Consider the following 21261-nt stretch of genomic DNA (forward strand, 5'->3'; position numbering starts at 1 on the left):
AACTAAGAAATTGATGAGTTTCCAAAACAGAAAGTGGATCAATCCAAATTTTGAACAATGATATATCAAAAGAAAGTAGAACGCAGAAAATGGGATCATCAACGTTGCTAATGTCCGCCATGCATATCCTTTCATCAACAAAGAGAAGTACAAGAAATCAAGGGGTATGACAAGGAATTACTTCACCCTCTACATATAAGAACATTCCCCCAATAAACCATATCTCGTTCACAATCACCCTTTGAACAACCATAACTTGTTCAATAAATCCCATCACCAAAATAATGCTTTAGCCTCTTTGGTTTCTTGGTCTTGCTTTTTTTATTTTTATTTTGGTGTAGATCTCTCATTTTTTTTTTTCTAGTAAAAACCCCATTACCTTTTGGAAAAAGACCCTTTGAACAAGCGCCCCCCGCCGCCCCCGCCCCCCCCAAAAAAAAAAAAAAAAAAAAAATCATAATAATAAAATAAAAATAAAAAATAAAAAATTAATTACCCTCCCTTTGCCCTTTTGGAAACAAGTAAAGAGTCTCCTCTACCCTATTGCAAAATGCCCTGCTATTCCCATATTTCCAAATCAATTAGAGACCCACGAGCAACTTTACTAGGATCCCCAACTTCTTTGCCATACCTCAAAGAAGCATTGAATTGTCCCCAGCATCACCCAGGCCATCCTAAACAGAATGAAGAGTCTTCCCCTCACCTCCCTCGCTGAGTCACAATGCATCAACAAACAACTACGCACATTTGTAAGGGACATATTCTTCAACCTCAAATTATTGATAGTGAATTTTATCCTTCCCACTAGCCAACCAAATGCAACCACCCTGGAGGACTCAAGAAAATGCCATATTTGGGCAAATGGGAAATGCTTACCCCTATTATCGCCCTCAACTATCACATAATAGACTACACTGACATTATGACAGACTTCTCAAAACTACACTTCCAGGCATCACTAGATCAAGTCTAGGACACCATCTACATAACCTTTCCATCTGGCCAATGAATTTTTCAATTGTGTCATTTAGGTTCTGAATGTTGCATTAAGAAATCATCAGCTCGCTGTACGGTACTACTTGGAGAAGTCTAGGATAAGGCTTGTCCAAGAGGGCAGTCTTCATACCAAACATCTTTCCAGAATCTTTATGCAGCTCCTGTCCCGACTATGTGAATGATATATTTGCTAAATGTCTCTTCCGCCTTTACCACTCACTCCACTCCCGATGCTCTATACAATGAAGAGTATCTAGTGTACCATTACCCTCAATGGACCATGAAAGGAAGCAGGTTTAGATTCTACTGCACAAGGCACCATGAATGGCCTAGATCAAACCTGCTTCCTTTAACTTATTTTAACACATGTAGGCCACACCAACGTCTCCTCTTGTCTACGTGTAGCCTGCACAAAGCATCTAATTATGGAAACCATGCAACAAAGGCTCTATGAGGCCCAATTTAATGGCTGTGTGACACAAACTTAATGGCTGTGTGACACAAAGGCTCATACATAAGTAGGTGGTAGATAATTCTGAATTAAAAAGCACGTGATGAAAATGAAAACATGATGATTATGCATTGAAATTTCAGCATGAGAAGTTGTAGCTTGCAGCAGTTGGCTATCAACTTTTGCTTGCAATTACCTATTACCCACGTTACCACAAAATCAAACTTATTTTGACCTTCCATCCAATAATTGTCAAATCCAAGAGAATACACTTTCAAAGCCACTTCAAGGACATAAATCCAGCCTGTACAAAAAAAAAAAAAGCACAGCATTAAAATCTCATGCATGATGTGTCTAAAAGCAGAGTGAGATGTTGGAGGCAAATCATGTTGAACTAATTTAAATATAACTTGCCAAGATCTAGCATCTAGGGTAAAGGATACGTGTTAAAATCTCCCACCTTGAACATACCAAAAAGACGAGTATTTTTGGGGAGTTTTCTTCTTGGTATTTGCTCTGCCTTTTTTCTTTATCTGGATAACTTCGGGTCCCACTTGAAGTTATCCAGATGGGGATTTGAGCAGAAATTTTGCTATTTGGACAGTGGTTTCCAAGAAAGTTGTCCATTCCGAACGCTATTCATATGGATGTCTATGTGTAGGACAATTCACCATGGATCAATGATCCGATCGTCATATGGGGTACATCCCAACAGCCCCTAAGGGCATGTTTGGTTTTCCAATTACAGTGGTAAATGGCCGTAAATGGGTAATGATTATTTACTCTTGTAATTGTGTGCTGACATCACTTACATTTGACTGCAATGATGATTTTGCTACATTGTTTGTTTCACCCAGATATCATTGTAAAACGGTTGTTTTATAGTGTGAAAATGTAAGGTTTACAATTTACTCAACCTACTTCCTTTACAAGTGTATTTGACACTCGATTTACAAACCATAATTCCTGTTTAAACAAACACATGGAAATGATAATGTTGGCTCGTTTACTTTGTATTTCATAGGAAACTGGAAAACCAAACGGGCCGCAGATGTTAGCATGCAGCTTTTCTGAACCTTTCTTTTTTCTTTTTGAATGATATTGATTTTATTCAAGGCAAAAGCCAATAACAGAACAATAGAAACAAAAAAGGCAAGAACAAAGAGAAGAAAAATAAAAATAAAATACAATACAAGCCCAACCAGCCACTTAGGGCACCCTCTCCTTAATACAAAGATTCACTGTACTCATGATCCTAGGTGAAGAGCAAGAAATATCTGGACCTCTTGACTATAGTCCCCGCCACCCTGCCAAGAACATAAGAGGTACTAAATGGACTCCAGCATCACCCAAGAAACATGAAAGGCCAGAAGTACGCTGATCCAAACTTCTCTTGCAAAGCAACAATGAATAACGAGATGGTCCACCGATTCTTTGTCCTCATAGCACAAGAGACAAATATTTGGGAGAATCATGGCCCTCTTGCATAAGTTGTCAATCTTCAGAACCCACTTCCTTCCAACGAGCCATGCAAATGCTGAAACTTTTGGAAGAGCACCATAGTCCCAGACTGGACCAGTGTGGGCATTAGAATCCTGAGTTGGTGAAATAGAGATCAATGAATAAAACAATTTCACTGAAAAAGCTCATGATTCATGGGGCCTCCAAACTAGAGTATCAGAGGAACCAGAGCTTGGCCGATACCCCCTCAAGAGGGAAAGAAGGGAGACCAATTCCTCGTCAGCAAGGTCAAGCCGGGAAGGGGGAACCCATACTCCCCTTTCCCTTGATCCCAAAAAACAACGGGGACCAAAGTATCAGAATCAGGGAATAAACGAGCAAAATTCAGAAAAACAGATCTAAGAGGAAGATCCCCACACCACGTCATCCCAAAATTTGATCCAAGACCCATCCCCAAGGAGAAAATCAAAGCCTTCAGACACTTTGGAGAAGGGCCTAGCTATACCCATCCCCAAGGGACGTACTTTCGATTAACCATGGGGGTGGAAAATCATCCCGCTTGGTGGCTAGGTACCATGCACGTCAAAACAGTTGGTGTGGCCATCCATCTGAACTGCTTCTTGCATAAGATAGACGGTTGTCGGGTGCTGATAAAGCCAACCCTAACCCTTTATAAGGACTGCGCTTGCCTCGGGATTTCCACCGAGATTCCAAGAGAGAAAGAGAGAGGGGAGGAGGGAGAGAGAAATCAACGCCAGCCTCGGTGCCGCGCTAACTGAGCCATCTGAGTTAGCTCGACTCGGGCCGAGTCGGGGCAAGACAGTAGCTCTGGGTTCTGCGGAATCCAGGAAGGAGAAAGAAAGAGAGAGAGAGAGAGAGAGAGAGTACGGATGCACTGAGCCGACCCAGTCGACTCGAACTAAGTCGGGTTAGGGTGAGTTCAAAAGCCTTGGACTTTGATGTAGGAGGAAAAGAAGGAGAGAATGGAGGAAAGAAGGAGAGAAACGAGGAGGAAGAGTGGGGGTTCGGACAGGCTTCGGATCCGGCGAGGCCGAATCTGAGCCAGTCGCCCGACTCACTGGTTGAGCTCTTCGTGCTGTCTAACACCCTCCACGGGGAGAAAATAGCAAGGGAGAGGGAAAGGTAGAGAGGGAAGAGAGGAACAGAGAGAGAGAGAGAGAGAGAGGAAGGAAGAAGAAAAGAAAGGGAGAAGGGGACCATCCTAGCCAAACCGAGTCGACTCGTCTAAGTCAGGGGTTGACACAAACCGTTCCAGGGTCATACTCAGCCAGTAGGCCAGCAACACCCATCAACTTCACAGCCTAAGCCCTAGCACGAACACCATTGCTAGGTGACTCTTCCAACCAGGTCCACACCAACTGAGTCAACTCAGTGAGTCGATTCCTTTCTTACCTAGTTATTTTCAGATATGGAAAAAAAAACAAAAAAAAAAAAAACCTTAATGCTTCCTATAGACAACTTGTGGCGATCATTCTCTAAGAAATCTAACTTGTTCTTGTCAGGCTTGAACCATCGCACATAGTAGCACCGAGTTGACTCACCCGGTTAAGAAAATAAGTGTTACTTAATTCATAATTAGCAAGGATAAGTAATAGTCGTTTCGTAAGGTGATGAATCTTTCTCCTTGTGATTTCCTCTTCCATGTTAGCTTAAGTAATAGTTCAACTTTTATTTCAGATGATAATTATATCTACTTCATGATTACTTGTGTTAGTTATTGAATCTGATTATCAAAATTATATGCTTAACCTTTATCTCGTATGAACATCTATATGTTTTACTTGTATATCTTTCTATGCTTGTGGATTGCTTATGAATTGATTGTGGAACTTGAATTGCTACATCTACTAGTGGAAAACCCCACTAATATATGTACATCCAGACTAGGGATGTAACTTGACTGATTGTGATTATAATGGACCCTCACCTAGTGACTACTTTGATTGATGGATTAAATGAAACATTGATGTGGGCTTACCATCCATGGATTGTTGTGCCGATGTGGCTTTTTCTGATTGATATTTGCCCCTTGGGGCCCTGATTATTGGATATTTGCCCTAGCTAGCGTGATGGATTATTTTGTGTGACCATGCGATAGCAAGTCCCACTTGTTAGACTGTGATTGGCCACTGGTTGAGGAGAATGCCATTAAACATCCTAATGATTGAGTCTCATGAGCCGGGGATGGTGTAATGGGACAATATGCCTGAGCTATCGGCTTATGCTGGGTGATGAGCCCCCCATAGTGACCTTTGAGCTTTCCTAAATCAGTTGTTTGCAAATTGGAATAATAATGGCTTGGATTAATCATGCATTCATGGCATTTGCATTCTGAATGGACTGACTGTTTAAAAGGTCCATTCTCTTATTAAGGATGAACCGACTGTTTGAAAGGCCCATCCTCATGCATGAATGAGCTGACTATTTGAAAGGCACATTCTCCTGTATGAGTGGACTGACTGTTGAACAAGTTCATTCATTTAGCCAACTGGATGTGCATCCCCAGTTGATATGCATTCACATATCCATGCACTTAAACAAGATCGCATCATGGATTGTTTTGTATGTCTTATTATTTAAAACTATACTTAACTAATGTGACAATGTGTAATCTCGAGGGGAATTCACATTAAGCTGGCCACTCATTCATCAAATATATAACCGTACAAGTAGTGCAGGTGGTTTAAATGATATTCATGTCCAGATTGATGAGGAACAAGGTACAATTAACCGGGATGCATGGCTGCATTGCCAAGGGAAGCTGCATGATTTTGCAGCTCAAGTTTAGCCGCATTTTTATTTTGTTGCATATGTTAAATTATTTCATTTTGTAATTATATGTATTGAGACATTGGCTTGTATAAGCTCTTTGGGCAGCCGCTCGCATATTCTGAATGTATATGCAATATCCTTTACACTTGATTTGTTAATCTTCCGCTAAGCTGTTAACTCTGAGAAAAGAATACACACACACACACACACACACACACACACACACACTTGAAATTTGGATGTCTTTAAACATTAACACTCGGGTTTTCAGAAAACGAGTCATATACTCGGGATTTGAAAACCGGGGTGTTACATTAAATGGCTAACATGCTATTCTCATAGCATAGTTAGCCAAATAGTACTATTTTGCCCCTTTTTTCTCTTGCCATTAATTTCCATATTATGCAAATAGCCAGTGTTCAAAATATCGGTATTGTGTTATGTATCGCGCCCTTGGGATATGGATATGTGTCAGTTATCACATGGTATATATCGGTTGTATCGCGTAATGTATCACTGTTGTTGGAAACATGGGGAAACATTGGAAATTGGTCAAAATTTTCAATCAGTGATGGTTAAAAAAGACATCAATACACTTGCAAATCAAAACATTACAAAAAATAAGTGCACATAATAGGTTTTCTTTGTATGGGGTCCTAATACATGCGTTGTCTAATTGAATTAATGCAAGTATATTCATATAATTTATAAATGTAATAAGACATGTGGAAACACAAACAATATATTCAAAAGCAAAAGAAGAATCACTAGATTAGGTTACATACATGTTTGATTTTATGTTTGGACATAGATTGCAACCGATTTGCGAAAAATTGGGAATTTTTTTATTTTTTTCAATTTTCCACAACTCGGTTCTCCTCCAAATCTCGAAATAGAAGCTCCCAACGTATAATTTTTCATTGATTTAACATGATTTATAGAGAAAAAAAAAAAAAGCTCACTGGATCGAATGTGTGGGATATATCCCACTACTTGTGTGTTTCATGTCGTGCAGGTGCAATACATGACATATCATGGGATATAACGGCCGATATCGTCAATATTTAAAACACTGCAAATAGCTGGACTCTTGAGAAAAAGGAGGAATCCAGCTATTTTTATAAGCAAGAGGGACTTTGATGGTCTAGAAGAGTATCACACAGTTGATACATAAGCACTCAAAAAGTTGGACATGTGTTGTAACTTGAATCAAAACAAACTTTCCAAATTGTGAGACCCATTGTATTAGGACATAACCCAAAAAGTTCATCCATGACATCTTAGACTTTTGATTTCAGTTAGGAAGAGAAATAGACAATTGTCTAATATTCAACTGATTTGGATCTCCCAGTCCCAATCTGAATCTCATGTCCAATGGTTAAACAAGGCACCCCAATAGGACATGATAGGTATATGGCAAGCTCTTCAGGTTCATCACATGATGGCACTTCGCTTGCAGATATTACACAGCATACACAGATGTAGACATCTAATTTAGGCAATAAATGCTGAACTGCACACATCAGGGGCATTGTAAGGCAATCAAGGTACTCTGCCTGGGTATTAAATGTTATCCAATCAGGAGCATTAAATGCTCACCATGAGAATATGCTCCCTAGCAATTGTAGGTGTGACACAGACAAGCATACATCACCATAGAAGGGGCTCGCTGGGTTAATGATGGCCATCAGAGAGTGTTGCCACATGGAAGGTCTCTTAGGTAGGCGATAAGTGGCAACCCTAAGATAGGTGTCAGTTGGTGATCCATGTTGTGCTAGTCCCAGAGTCCAGTCATGTGCACTCCTGCCACATAGGATTTGGTCTTCTGCATGCTCTTTTGTGTTTTAACTTTTTGTGGCAGGTTCAGAGGGAGGCACTGCTCATCAGACTAGAGCCATCCTTTGTTGTATATAACATGACAAGAAGCCAAGTAGTCTGGTTGATCGTCCTCTGAGGATTATATGAATGGCCTTTTAGGACCACAGATAAGCATCCTCAGCCAGGGAGGCTGGAGAAAGAGCAGTTGAAAACCATATGCAGAGGTAAACATTTGGTGTGTATGTTGTAGATCGTTCTAGATTCCAAATCGTGACATAGTAATTTTTTACCAGTTTTTTGCAAACCAAGGGAAAAAGACATCAAGATGGTAGTGCTATAAATATAATTAACAGAAAAGATGTAAACAGTATCCGGACCAACACAACATATTGTGAGGGGACGGATTATCTTACCAAAGAAAAACTCAACCTCTTGCCAAATCGTTTGAGCAGAATCATTCTCTATATCAAGCTGCAACCCCAAGAAATGTTCCAAATTATTAGCATGAACAAAAGTAGGATGTGTTGAGGTATCTCAACTAACAAGTGCAGATTGAACCACTAAATGAACTAAATGTTCGTATAAAGCCAAGGTGAACATCCCATAAGAGAATTAGAGAGAGATCCTGCATAAGTCTAACAGAGTAAAAGAACTCAACGAACAGTGTCTCAAGAAATTAAAATGGTAGTAGTAAGTGAACCAAGATGGAACTAGACGCATGGAACACTTGATGTCTACTCTACCCCGAAACAGTATAATTTTAATCTCTAGACTAAATGAATATCAGCCAAGTTAATGCAAACAGACAGACTAATATTGGAAGAAATGTAGAAATAAAAATTCATATGTCGTGTCAACAATTATTCTTTCAAGATGTATTGAAGAAATTTCTCCACTAACATGGGAGCTTACAGTGCCATGTGCCCTTTGGATCAAGATCCATAAATGCGAAATGTCAAAGAAGAAAACAAAACAAACTAGAAAAATCCATCAACAAGTAGACATGATTCGTGAGGCTGTACAGTAATGAATTGTAATAGCTGAAATTTGGGTTTTCTAATCCATCATATTTGTACTAATTCTTCGTCAATATAAAAGGTGTCAGGTCCAAGAGGTTGACAATTTCTACCCCAGAAGTCTAAACTTCTGGGTGGTACCGAAGAAGGATGGCTTGCTGGTGTTTTTCTTGTTTCCTTCTTCACATGTATCTGTTCAAAGGAATGGATGCATTTTTGAGTGGAAGAGATCATTCTATTTCCTGATTATCAAACCTCTCTTGTTAGTATCAAAGATCACATATCCAACACATAATTTGGTCAGGTTTCTAATCCGTGAGACATTCAGTTCCAGATCTTTAGCAGAAGTATGGGATCAGATCTGTCCACACACATGATTGGCAAAAGTACTTCCACACGGAAGGATCACCATCATTAATAATGAGGGTTGAGCAGCACTAAGGGATTTTTTTATTTTTTATTTTTTGGCGCAAGCAACAACACGTAATTTTTAATAAAGAAGATCAAAGAGAATCAGTAGTCCCATGAGTTCTCGTGAGAACTTTTTGAGAACTCATTTCCGGTGATATAAGGCCAAAATATGAACTGTCCACGTGATGCAGCACCCCATGAAACCCCCCAGGGCCCAACTTTTACCCTGATCCAAAACTCTGGTGGGCCATGGAAAAAGGAAATAGTTTCATCCCTTGATTTGTCTCTCTTTCATCATCGCTCACCAAAGTTTTGAATCAGAGTAAAAGTTGGCTGCATCACATGGACGGTTCAGATTTTGGGCTCATATCACCGGAAATGAGTTCTCAAGAAGTTCTCACGAGAACTGGTGCGCAACTGAGCATTCCTATATTATATATATATATATATATATATATATATATATATATATATATATATATATATATATATATATAGGTGGTGGTTTATCCATCAACAACCCAAATACAAATCAAGAAATATAACCATATCCAACTTACTTCAAAACGAGTAAGCTAAGATATAGGTTCCCTGCTACTCGGACCAAAATTTGTCTTAAGTCCTCATGCACCAAGTTTTCAAGGTCACGCACCAGTTCCGCACTGCTTTGCCATGACGTGCACCAGCCTTGCAGAGAACAGCGTTTTCTGGGTGAAAATCCAATTGGCTCATGACACGTGGTCAAAACCAACGTTTGCAATATCGATACTATCGGCCAATATTATTGATATTGCACAGTACCGATAGGACACTAGGCATTAGTTGGAAAACTTTCCAATATCGCTTGATATATCACAATGTATCAATCATAATGTATCACAATGTATCGTAATGTATTGACAAAATACTACAAAACTCTCCAAAAATCCTAAAAAAAATCTGTTTTCCCTGAAATGTTTTGCTTTCATTATATTCTTAAGGAAATTTCAACAACTCCTTTTCGATTGTTTGGAGAGAAAAGGGGATGTGGGGTGGAAATTGAGATTGATGAGCATGCGGTACTAGAAGTTTTTGCAGATTTGAACAGATTTTCCACTTTAAATCCCTTGGAATCAATGGAATGAAGTTCATAATTCATGATTTTGCATGTTCAATCATGGGTTTTGACCTCCCTCCAATTTTCAAATTTTGGGAAATTGGGAAAATCTGAAATTTCCTCCATTTCACCTATTTAACTTGCAATTAGAGGTTGGAAAAAATACATTAGAGTTCTTGGAGGCTGATCTACAGATTGAAGAAACTTTTTGAAATTTTCGAAAGAAAAAATATTGAAAATTAATTAAAAACAATTTTATTTGAAAACAATTACAATAACCAGGTATTATCTACAGCTTATATTTTGTATTTATGAGTGTATATTGATCCTAACATTAGCCACATTTGTTTATTTATTTTCAAAAATTAATTTAACTTTTAAAAGTAATTAAAAATATTTTTAAATAAATGCATCATATATTGCTAGACATTTAATGCGGGTATTTAGTACTTTAAATGAGCTAATAAGTGATATGAATTGTAGAAACATCAGTGATTTCTTTATTTATTATTTTACACGAATTGATTTTTAATACAGTTGCATCACTTCCATTCGACAGCACATAGTTTAGTGCCCCATACAAAGAAGACTAATTATGTGTACATGATTTTCATAATATTTTGAGTTCTAAGCGTATAATGACGCCTATTTTAACATCCCCTGAAGTTTCATTGAAAAATTCAACCAATTTCTCTATGTTTCCTAAAATCAGCGATACATTAGGCGATGCATCTAATGTTACCCATGCGATACCCGATATGTTTCTGTATCCCAAGAGTGTGATACATCTATCAATCATGGTACTGAAAACATTGGTCAAAACTGTCACTTGAGTAGGAAATAACCGCCTAACAAATTATTAATGCTCGAACTGATGCTCATGGTTTCAGAATTATTGCTTCCTACTCTTCATCTAGGCGACAAAGACAAGCTAAGCATGGAAGAGTGATGAGGACATCATATCACGTACACCTTTGCGTATGTATCAAATGAGGTAAGCCACACCAATTTTTGTGGCAACGCAAGTATCCATATTGAAGACCCTATGTGCATGTGTGAGCATCTGGAAGACCCCACACTGGGAAGATGCAAATGAGTTGTTTTAGGGAACAATTTGGACCGTTTGATCTGAGGGACGTGACGATCGGGCCATTGGATCACATGGATTACATAATCGGGCCATTGATCATGGACCATTCTCGTCATCTTAGGACATAATTATGTTTTAGGATTTAGTTTATAATTGATTTATGCTTTAGACACCTTGTGAGTTGTTTTATTTGATTTATCATTAGACTAGGTTTATTTTGGTCAAAAGTCATTAAACAAGGTCTAATTTGTAAACTTGAAAAGTCTTAAAACTGTAGAAAGAGGGGGTGGGGGTGTGACCTCCTTAATGCTTAGCTTTGTTTATGAAAGAAAAAAAAGAACTCTCTTGTTTTCTCTCTAATCTTCATGTGATGTGAAGATATCTTCCATGTAACGTGGACGGAAGATCGGTGCGAAGCCGATCTTCATTAACATAAGTGCAAGGTTTCCTTCTATCCCCACAATCATATCTCTTCATCAAGAATCGAAGTATTTCTTCAAGTTTCTTCTTTTCTTCTTCCCCCTTTCTCTAAAATCCATCAACAACCTTCTAATTCTCCTCCTTTACACCTTTCTCGATAAGCCGAACCATAAAAACTAAAAAAGAAAAACAAAACAAAACCCAACGCTACCTAGCCCACACGTGTGACCCCACGACCACACGTGTGAACCCATAGGGTTGGTCGTACGGTCCCACCCCTTGTCCCCTTGGTCTTCCACTACCCCTACAACAAAACCCCTTCCTCCTTACCTATAAACCCTAACCCTAACCCTAAAGTTCACAAATCTCTCAATTTCCCCAAATTCCTAAACCCTAGATCTTCAAATCCTTCAATTCACCTAAAATCACTTCCATACATCCAAAACCTTAATTCCCATCTCCTAATACCTAAACTCTTTAATCTCTTTACTCAATTCCCCACTTTAACCTTAATTTCATCCTTTCTCCCAAACTTTCCTAACCCTAGCTTCACCCACACCCAAATCTAAACTCTAGATAGTATTAGACATTCATCTTTAAAATAGGCCTAACCTTATGCTATTTAGATGTTTTTACATCTATTAGATCCTAGTTCTCATGTTTAATGGTCTTGTAGGATGATACTTGGCAACCTAGGCTTGAACTATGCATCATTTCCTTTTTAGAATTTTGATATTTGTAATGACTATAGCAAGATTTATAGTTTTCATTAATTAATTTAAATTTGCTTATTGATCTCTCACATTATTTGAGTTCATGCATTGGTCCTACATCAAATTTGGTATCAGAGACCATAAGTTTAGCATAGGATTTTTGTGTTGCACTTAGGTTAGAGTCACATTTAGTGTAGAACTTACATGTAGGGTTAATAGAGCATACGTTGCATATAGGATCAAGGATCATATTGCTGATTTTTGTTCATAGTTTGGAATATCCTATTGCTAAATTTTCAGCTAGCATTTTCCACTTATACCATTGCTGAATTTTCAACGTAGTAATCTCAGGTTGTCAACTTGCTGAATTTCAGTTTGTAATTTTCAAATTAGTGTCTCTAGTGTTTCCAGTTTGATCTCTAGGTTGGTTTTATCTTTGTCATAACATTATCCTAGGGTCTAGAGTTCCCTTGTGTATGCCCACTTATTATGGACGTGGCTTTGGTTTACATCCCACTATGAATCTAGAGCAGATTATCAAGGTGCTTAACGCTATCAACCACTGTTCGACAGCCGTTGAAGTGCACAATAGAACCACCGCCACTCAATTGAGCACAACCAATGCGCGTCATTCAACTTGAGGCCTTCGTACAAGCAAACCCCGACACTGGGGAAGATGTTCAATCTTAAGCTAGAGATCAAGTTGATAGGCGAGAGCATGATCGTGGCCAGGGCGCTGGCCATGGTCGAGCACAGGTGCAACCACAATGTGAGGAACATCATGATCGTCATGATCAAGATGCACAAGTCATAATGGGTGTAAAAGTTGAGGCTCCCAGTTTTGATGGTCTCTTGGACCCCAAAACATTCCCTGATTGGGTGGCAGACATGGACCACTATTTTAAGTGGTATAATAGGTTTGATGCCCGTCGAGTGACATTTGCCAAGATGAAGCTTGTGGGTCAAGCCAAACTTTTTTGGACCAACATGGAGCGTAAAATTGAAAGGAGAGGACAAACTCCGGTTGGGCACTGGGCTGAGATGAAATAGGTCCTTAAAGAAAAGTATATCCCTCTCTCATATCACCAGTGGCAGGCCTTGCGCCAAGGACTCATGACCGTGTCAGACTACATCGCCAAGTTCGAGGAATACATATTGCGATGTGACATTGAGGACCCGATGATTACATTGCCCAGATTCAGGATGGGCCTCCGATTCGAGATCCAACGAGAACTTTATCCTCGTGACGTTGGCATATTAGAGCACATGTACCAAGTGGTGCAAGACATCGAGTACTATCTCAAACCACTAGTTGGCAAGCGTTTTGACTCTCGGGAGCCAAGTGTTAAGACTTATCCTCAATGGATTAAGTCTAACATGGGAAGTCCATCCAAGCTCCAAGTTGGTTCCCAGTCTAACCCTAGAGATGTCAAAGGAAAAGGGATAGCAAGTGCTAACCCTAGGGGAGTTGAACAAATGCGATGCTTCAATTGCCATGGATTTGGTCGCTTTACACATCAGTGTCCCTCGAAAGAGAGGAATAAGGCTCTAGTGATTGGTGAAGGTGAGGAAGGAGATGAGCAGGGTGATTTTGAAGAAGAAGTCTATCAGCCCAATATCACTGGTGCTAGTGATGAGGAACTAGAGGACGTAGAGACCACACCACTTGTAGTAGTCAGGTACGCCTTAACCAATGCTAAGGAGACTGATGACTGGTGTCGGACTACGATCTTTTACACCTATGCAAAATGTGGGGAGAAGAATTGCAAGGTGATCGTCGATAGTGGTAGTTGTACAAATGTGGTCTCCACTAACACTATCCTGTTTGGGTTTAAAACCCGAACCACAATCTCAACCCTATAGAGTTTCATGGGTTGACACATCTTCCATGCCTGTTACCCAGCGATGTCTTGTGCCTATTCACTTTGGATCCTATTCAAATTCGTTGTTGTGCGACATTTTGCCCATGGATGTTGGACACATCATTTTGGGACGGCATTGGTTATTCGACCGCGATGTGACGATATATGGTTGCTCAAATGTGTGTCCATTCATGCATCAAGGCAAGAAGATCACTCTAGTTCCTCTCCCACTAAAAAGCAATGCGGAGAAGAGAGCCGAGGGGAAGTCGAGTAACCCAAGGAATACGAGGAGATCCCAACCTAATTCTCTCCATGTTATCAATGCCAAGGAGTTTGAGAGAGAGGGTAAGGTGGATTCGATGGTGTACGCCTTAGTGGCTAGAGAAGTTACACCCGAGGTTAGTGTAGGACCCCCTTAGGTGAATCCAATTCTAGATGAGTTTCACAATGTATTCCCAGAGGACTTACCATATGAGCTTTCATCCATGAGGGACATCGAGCATGCCATTGATCTTGTCCCTGGGGCAACTTTACCAAACCTTCCTCATTATCGAATGAACCCTATAGAGCATTCAGAGTTGAAGAAGCAGGTAGATGAGCTCCTTAGGAAGGGTATCATTCAAGAGAGTTTAAGTCCGTGTGTCATGACAGTGCTTCTCACACCTAAGAAAGACGACACGTGGCACATGTGTGTGAACAGTAGAGGCATCAATAAGATCATGGTCAAGTACCGGTTTCCCATATTGCGTCTTGATGATATGTTAGACATGATGACGACTGCCACCATCTTGATGATATGTTAGACATGGTGCTCTGCCCAGGTTCATTCCCAAAGGCATCAACACGATACAAGTGCTCTGCCCAGGGTCATTCCCGAAAGGATCGTCACGGGTGCTCTGCCCTGGGTTAAAAGTCTATTCACCGGTGATCTGCTAAGGATCATTCCCTAAAAGGATCAACAACAGTGCTCTGCCAAGGGTCATTCCCTGAAAGGATCAACACACACAGGTGTTCTACCCTGGATTGAAACAAAAAGGATTTTGGATGATTGTCGTATCTTATTTTGTTATTTTTTTTATTTTTATTTTTAAGGTAACGAAGAAAATATATTAAAAGAAAGAAGCATACAAAAAGGACTGTTGAGATAGCAGACCCAAGGCAAACTAAGAGCCTAAAAAAACAAGATTATAGCCTTTTAATCCCATTACATTCGTCACCCATTCAAAAACCAAGTTTTTGGCAAAGGATCCCACAAATTTAGCCATAGCCTGAGAGTCGTTAAACACTCTCTCATTCCTTTCCATCCAAACAACCCACCAAATTGCAATAATCGCCGTTCTCCAGATTCTGGTTTTCACTTTGCCAAGCTTGTGGCTGTGCCAAACTGCGAGCAAGGACGCGGCAGAGGAAGGAATGCAACCAACAAAATTGAATCTAGGCCAAAAGTCCCACCAAATGTGAGAGATAAAAGGACAGTGGACCAAAAGATGGTCTACTGTCTCTTCATCACGCATGCAGCAGCGGCAAATATTAACAAGTTGCATCCCACGCTTCCTAAGATTGTCGGTCGTAACGATCCGGTTCATAGCTGCAAGCCAGCCAAAAGAAATGAACTTGGGAGGAGCTACAGTTTTCCAAAAGACGGGAGATCTGCGACGAGGAGGAAGAGTTGAGAGTCAGAAGTGCGTATAATGATTTTACCGAGAAATTGACGGACCTATGGCGATTCCAGATGAGTTTGTCGAGAGAGGAAGCGTCCAACGAAACAGTAGAGAGACATTGAAACAGATCGACATATTCGATCACCACCCGATCCCTCAGATTTCTGATACAGTTGATTTCCCAAACCCCAGTGTTTCCCAAGTAGGAATAGTTGCTGGGCCAGCGATCATGCTGTCGTTATTGGCAACAATTCTAAAGATACCCGGAAATCTACTACTGAGAGTGAAATCGCCTATCCACTGATCTTCCCAGAACTTGATTCTCATTCCATTGCCCAGAACAAAGCCTATATTTGAAAGCACTGCAATTTTATGACACAGGATGCCTTTCCAGACAAAAGAGGCTCTGTATAATGAGGTGTCACTAGTCCACCAACCACCTAGAGAGGAGCCGTATTTTCCTTTGACGATGATGTTCCACGGAGCTTCAGATTCGTTGCCCAGGCGCCAGAGCCACTTACCCATTAGAGCTGAATTCATTGTCTTGAGATTTTTTATGTTAGCTCCCCCATTCCTATAGTGAGTACATACTTCTTTCCAGTCCATTAAATGGAATTTCTTACAGTTTTCTTTACCGCACCAGAGGAAATTTCTTCTGAGCGCGTCAATGTGATTCAGAACAGGAGCCGGGCATTTGTAAAGAGATATGTAGTAAAGAGGAAGGTTGGACAACGTAGCTTTAATAAGAGTGATTCTGCCACCAATCGATAAATATCGGCATTGCCACGTAGCAAGTTTCTTTTGAGCTTTGGCAATAATTTTTTCCCACATCATCATCAGTGGGGGACCAAGAGTAAGGGGGAGACCAACAAACGTGGTGGGGAAGGAAGCCAAAGAGTTGCCCAAAATATCAGCAAAATCAGATAGCTCCTAAGCCAAAACGTTAACCCTATAGAGATGTGATTTGGCCATATTGATTTTCAGACCCGAAACAGCCTCAAAACATCTTAAAGTTGTATGAAGATTATTAACAGAAATTTCGTCAGCCTCGATCATGATCAGGGTATCATCAGCAAATTGAATATGAGTGATAAGAATGACAAAATTTGCGACAAAAGCACCTCTGTACAGCCCAGCAGTCTACCCCCTCCTAATCATTTGCAACAAAGCTTCTCCAATCAGAAGGAACAGAAGAGGGGAAAGAGGGTCACCTTGGCGTAATCCTCTGTAGCCAGGAAAGAAGCCTTTTGGAGTGCCATTCAAGAGGATAGAGAAATGCGCAGACTCAACACACGATCTGATCCATCTCCGCCATTTATCACCAAAGCCCATGCGCAGCAACATGTAATGCAAAAAATCCCAGTCTACATGGTCATAAGCCTTTTCGATATCCAGCTTGTAAAATATAGTTTTTCTTCCAGATCTATGGGAAGAGTGCAAGCATTCATTGGCGATCAGCGCACCATCAACAATCTGTCTCCCTTTTATGAACGCATTTTGATGTTTAGAAATTAGGCTCCCCATAACGGCAGCGAGACGAGAAGACAGAATTCTAGCCAGGATCTTGTAAGGGCCTCCAATGAGACTAATGGGCCTGTAATCTGAAAGGGCGGATGCACCAGAGACTTTGGGGATCAATGTGATAAAGGAAGCTCCTAAACCTTTAGAAAGCTTCCCCCTGTCGTGGAACTCATGGAGAAAATCCATAATGTCAGATTGAATCACGTCCCAGAACACCTGAAAGAAAACCATACTGAAACCATCTGGCCCAGGAGATTTATCTCCCGTCATAGCAAAAACAGCTTTTTTCGCTTCTTCAACAGAGAAGGGAGCCTCCAGCAAGTCGGACTCCGATCTTTGAATAGCAGAGAAAGCAATTCCATCGAGCCGAGGTCTGGACCATCCTTCAGAAGAAAGAATAGATCGGAAATGGTCGATCGCACATGCCGCAATCTCATCTTTATCTTCTATCTGTCTATTGTCCATTGTGATATAGCGTATGGCTTTACCTCGAGCTCTTAGATTGGCTATATTGTGAAAATATTTAGTTTTTTGTCACCTTCTTTAAGCCTCTTCACACGAGATTTGACCTTCCAATTAACTTCGTCTTCCAAGGCTCGGGCAGATAAAGCCTGAATATTCTGAATCCGTCTGGACAGAATTTCAATGGGTATCTCCCCGTCATGCGACACATCAATCTGCTGGAGTTCTGCCAAAAGGGACTCCGTCTCCTTCGCTCTTTTGTTGAGCTCTTTGACTTTCCAGTCCTTGATTTTTTCTTTGAGTCTTAGCTTGCAAAACAGTCTATGGCCCGCAAAACCTTCCACCTGGAATGAACTCCACCATTCCACCACTTTCTCCTGAAAGCCTTCAACTTTGAGCCACGCTGGATTAAATTTGAAAGGCTTAGGGCCCCAATTAACTTCCTCCATAGAGAGCAAGATTGGGCAGTGATCAGAGGTTGTTCTGGGCAGGGCGACCTGAAATACTGAAGGAAAAGCCTCCAGTCATTCTAAGGAGAGCAGAAACCTATCCAATCTCGATTGAATAGGAGTTCTACGGCAATTGGACCAGGTGAATGAAGCCCCTGACAAAGGAAGGTCAATTAGTTCCTGCGCTTGAATCCATTTGGAAAATTGAAGCATAGCCGAAGTTCTCCTAAGACGTGAATGTTCGTCAGAGAATCGAATGACATTGAAGTCACCTACAAAGCAGGAAGGACCTGAGAATGACTGTCTAGACGAAGTTACTTCATTCCAAAAAGAAGACCTGAGAGACTCTTCATTAGGACCGTAAACAGCAATAATATTACAACAGAAATTAGAAGACTTAGCTTGCAGAATGACGGAAACAGAGAAGTTCCCGAGCAAACAAGATTGCAACGCCCAATTGGAGGATTTCCAGGCAACCAGAATGCTGCCTAACGAGCCCACAGCATCCAAAGAAACGCGATTAACATCGCTGGCTCTCCAAATTGACGGCGTCAGTCTATCAGAGAAACGGGGAACTTTGGTCTCCTGAAGACATACAATGTCCGGGTTCTTCCTGCTGATGGATTCCTTGATCAGACCCCTCTTTTGCTTAGAACCCAGCCCCCTAACATTCCAAGATATAATATTCATTGGGGAACTATGCTGCCTTGGGCGCCCTTGCGACCACGTCGACCCCCCGACGAAGACGCAGGTTCTAGATTCAGTTGAAGGCGAAGTAATTCTCTGTTGAACTGCCGTTGGACTGATTTGGAGGGAGTTCTAGAGGAAGGGGTCTACCACAATTTTCGATGAACTGGAATAAACTAATGTAATCCTTAGGTCTGTTCCCAAAAGATAAACCGAGGGATCTCCCTTCGTGTCCGATCGCATCTCTGATCCATTTCTTATTCTGAATTTCATCAAAAATGTCCTCTCTACTCTTCCCATCTGAACTGTTCGCCGAGGTAGGATCTTGAGGGGGGGCTGAAGAAGAGGTACTGGAGTCTTGCTGATGAGGGTGGCAATTGGAATATACCTGTAGTGGTTCAACATCTAACACTTCAGAGGATAAATTCTCCTGAAACAGTGTAAGGGGACCCATTTCGGTCCAGTCAAAGGTCTGGACAGGGGATTGAGTCAGGGACACAGGACTGGAGGGCTGACTGTCTGAAAGCAGACTATCGGGATCGGCCTTAAAAGAGATTTCGCCCCATTTCTGAGGAGGGATAAACCCAATTGATGGACCCGGGAGAGAGGGGAGGGCGGGAAAGGAAACGTTACATGGGGAGGGGTTAGAGGGCACTGAGTCCGTGATTTTAATCGTGCCCCGAAGCGCTGACAAGAAGTTGATTCGAGTCGAACCCGGACCTGATGCATAAGACCCGGGAAGGAACAGCTGCGATGGCCCTGTTTGAAAAGAATGATCGGGCACGTGGACGGATGAGATGGGATCTGAAGCGGTGTCAGTAGGCAGCTGGATGGAGGCTGCAGGCACGTCTCCGTCATAATTACGAGCGGGCTGGCAACGCGTACGTGTCCTCTCCAGAGTCTTCATCAGCAGAGGGGAGACGTCCTTGCGAACTTTGAAAGCAGAGCAGATGGCACGTGGAGCGCTCTCCTTAGCGCTCGATCCCGTGGCGGCGAAGCGAAATATATCATCTGACAGATGAGGCGTCGGAGCTACAGAGAGGGTGGCATGTGTCTCCTTCGGACGGCTAGAGAAGAGACGTTGATAGCTAGCGTCGGTTTTTCCCGCCTGACAAACTTTCGGTAGTCCACGGGAGTAAGGGAGGAGGACTCCGTTGAAGTTCGTCTCTTCCACAGAGGGCGAACACTCCGGTTCTCTCTTACTCCAAACGTCCCCCCATCGAGGTTGGGAATAACCAGGAATTTCCTGTTGAACTGGAAGTAATAAAGTACGGTTGTCGACCTTCACCTTCACAGCCTCAGGCAGGGGAAAGCCTTTCTTTCTCCTTATCCTGGCTCTGATAACCCCAACTTCAATACCCAATTTCGTCTTAGAGTCCAGTTCCAGAAGAAAACCCAGGGATGATGCGACCGCTATTAAGAATTCATCGTACCAACATTCCATCAGAATATCCCAGATAAGAACCCATATATTTTCTTTGCCGAAGATGGAAAATTCTTCCCATGGCAGAACTTTGATCACCGGAGTAGAATTAGATATAGTAATCTTCGACAAATCAAGGAGAAGAGACGCTCCCACCCTGATCCAGAGCGCATTACATCCCAACGGTTTGAAGTCAGATAAGCCGAGCTTAATCCCGATCCTATGGAAAATCCAATCCCTGACCGACACAATGGTAGCTCCCTCTATAGTGATCAGGACAATAGATTTGGCTAAGTCAGCACTATTTTGAGTAAAAATATGCTGATCGACGGTGATAACTGAGTCAAAAGCAATCTCAGTGTCATCGTCCCGGGAAGAAGGGCGCCGGTTATCAACCATTTCCATCGATCCCACCTTTAGATCAACGGACGATGGAATGGGAGGTTGAGCAAGGGCACCGAGAAGCAGAGCTTCTTTAAATGACTGAGATGCCCTCTTCTCAGGAAATGCAGGAACAAGGCGGTAAACGGACGTAGGTTTCGCAGAAGGAACATGAGATGAGGTTGAAACATTTTTAAGAGGACCTTGCTTAGCAGATAATGATTCTGGGCCATACCTCGCTCTTTGCACTAAAATCTTCTTTCCTCCAAAGCTCAATTCGTGTTTCATACTTACTGCTCTAGCCATTTCTGCCTCGCTTCCCATGCGAATGAGAGCGAACCCACGATAATCCCCACTCTCTGTCTCTGGGCATGATCACTTCCATGACAACTCCCGCTCGACCAAAGATCTTTTCTAAATGAAGGGGGTACCACCCATGGGGATATCCTTTAACGAATAAGGTCGGGTAGGAGAAATATTTGGATCGTCCCTGAGAAACAGAATCCTTCGCGTTTCTTCTGCGCTGAACTGTTACCCAATCCCCTTCGTC

The 21261-nt window shown here is 41.5% G+C and overlaps 1 protein-coding gene across 1 annotated transcript in view; it reads right to left on the reverse strand.

Annotated features, from left to right (window-relative positions):
* LOC131245529 (two pore calcium channel protein 1B) overlaps window positions 1–21261 on the reverse strand; it is a 106228-nt gene that overhangs the window by 31566 nt on the left and 53401 nt on the right. The window contains exons 14-15 of the mRNA XM_058245054.1: window positions 7933–7990; window positions 1644–1751 (exon numbers count right to left, since the gene is read on the reverse strand). Coding sequence (XP_058101037.1) covers window positions 1644–1751; window positions 7933–7990 — 166 coding nt within the window. The remainder of the gene's footprint in view (window positions 1–1643; window positions 1752–7932; window positions 7991–21261) is intronic.

The sequence above is a fragment of the Magnolia sinica genome, chromosome 5, assembly GCF_029962835.1.
Source record: "Magnolia sinica isolate HGM2019 chromosome 5, MsV1, whole genome shotgun sequence".
NCBI lineage: Eukaryota > Viridiplantae > Streptophyta > Magnoliopsida > Magnoliales > Magnoliaceae > Magnolia > Magnolia sinica.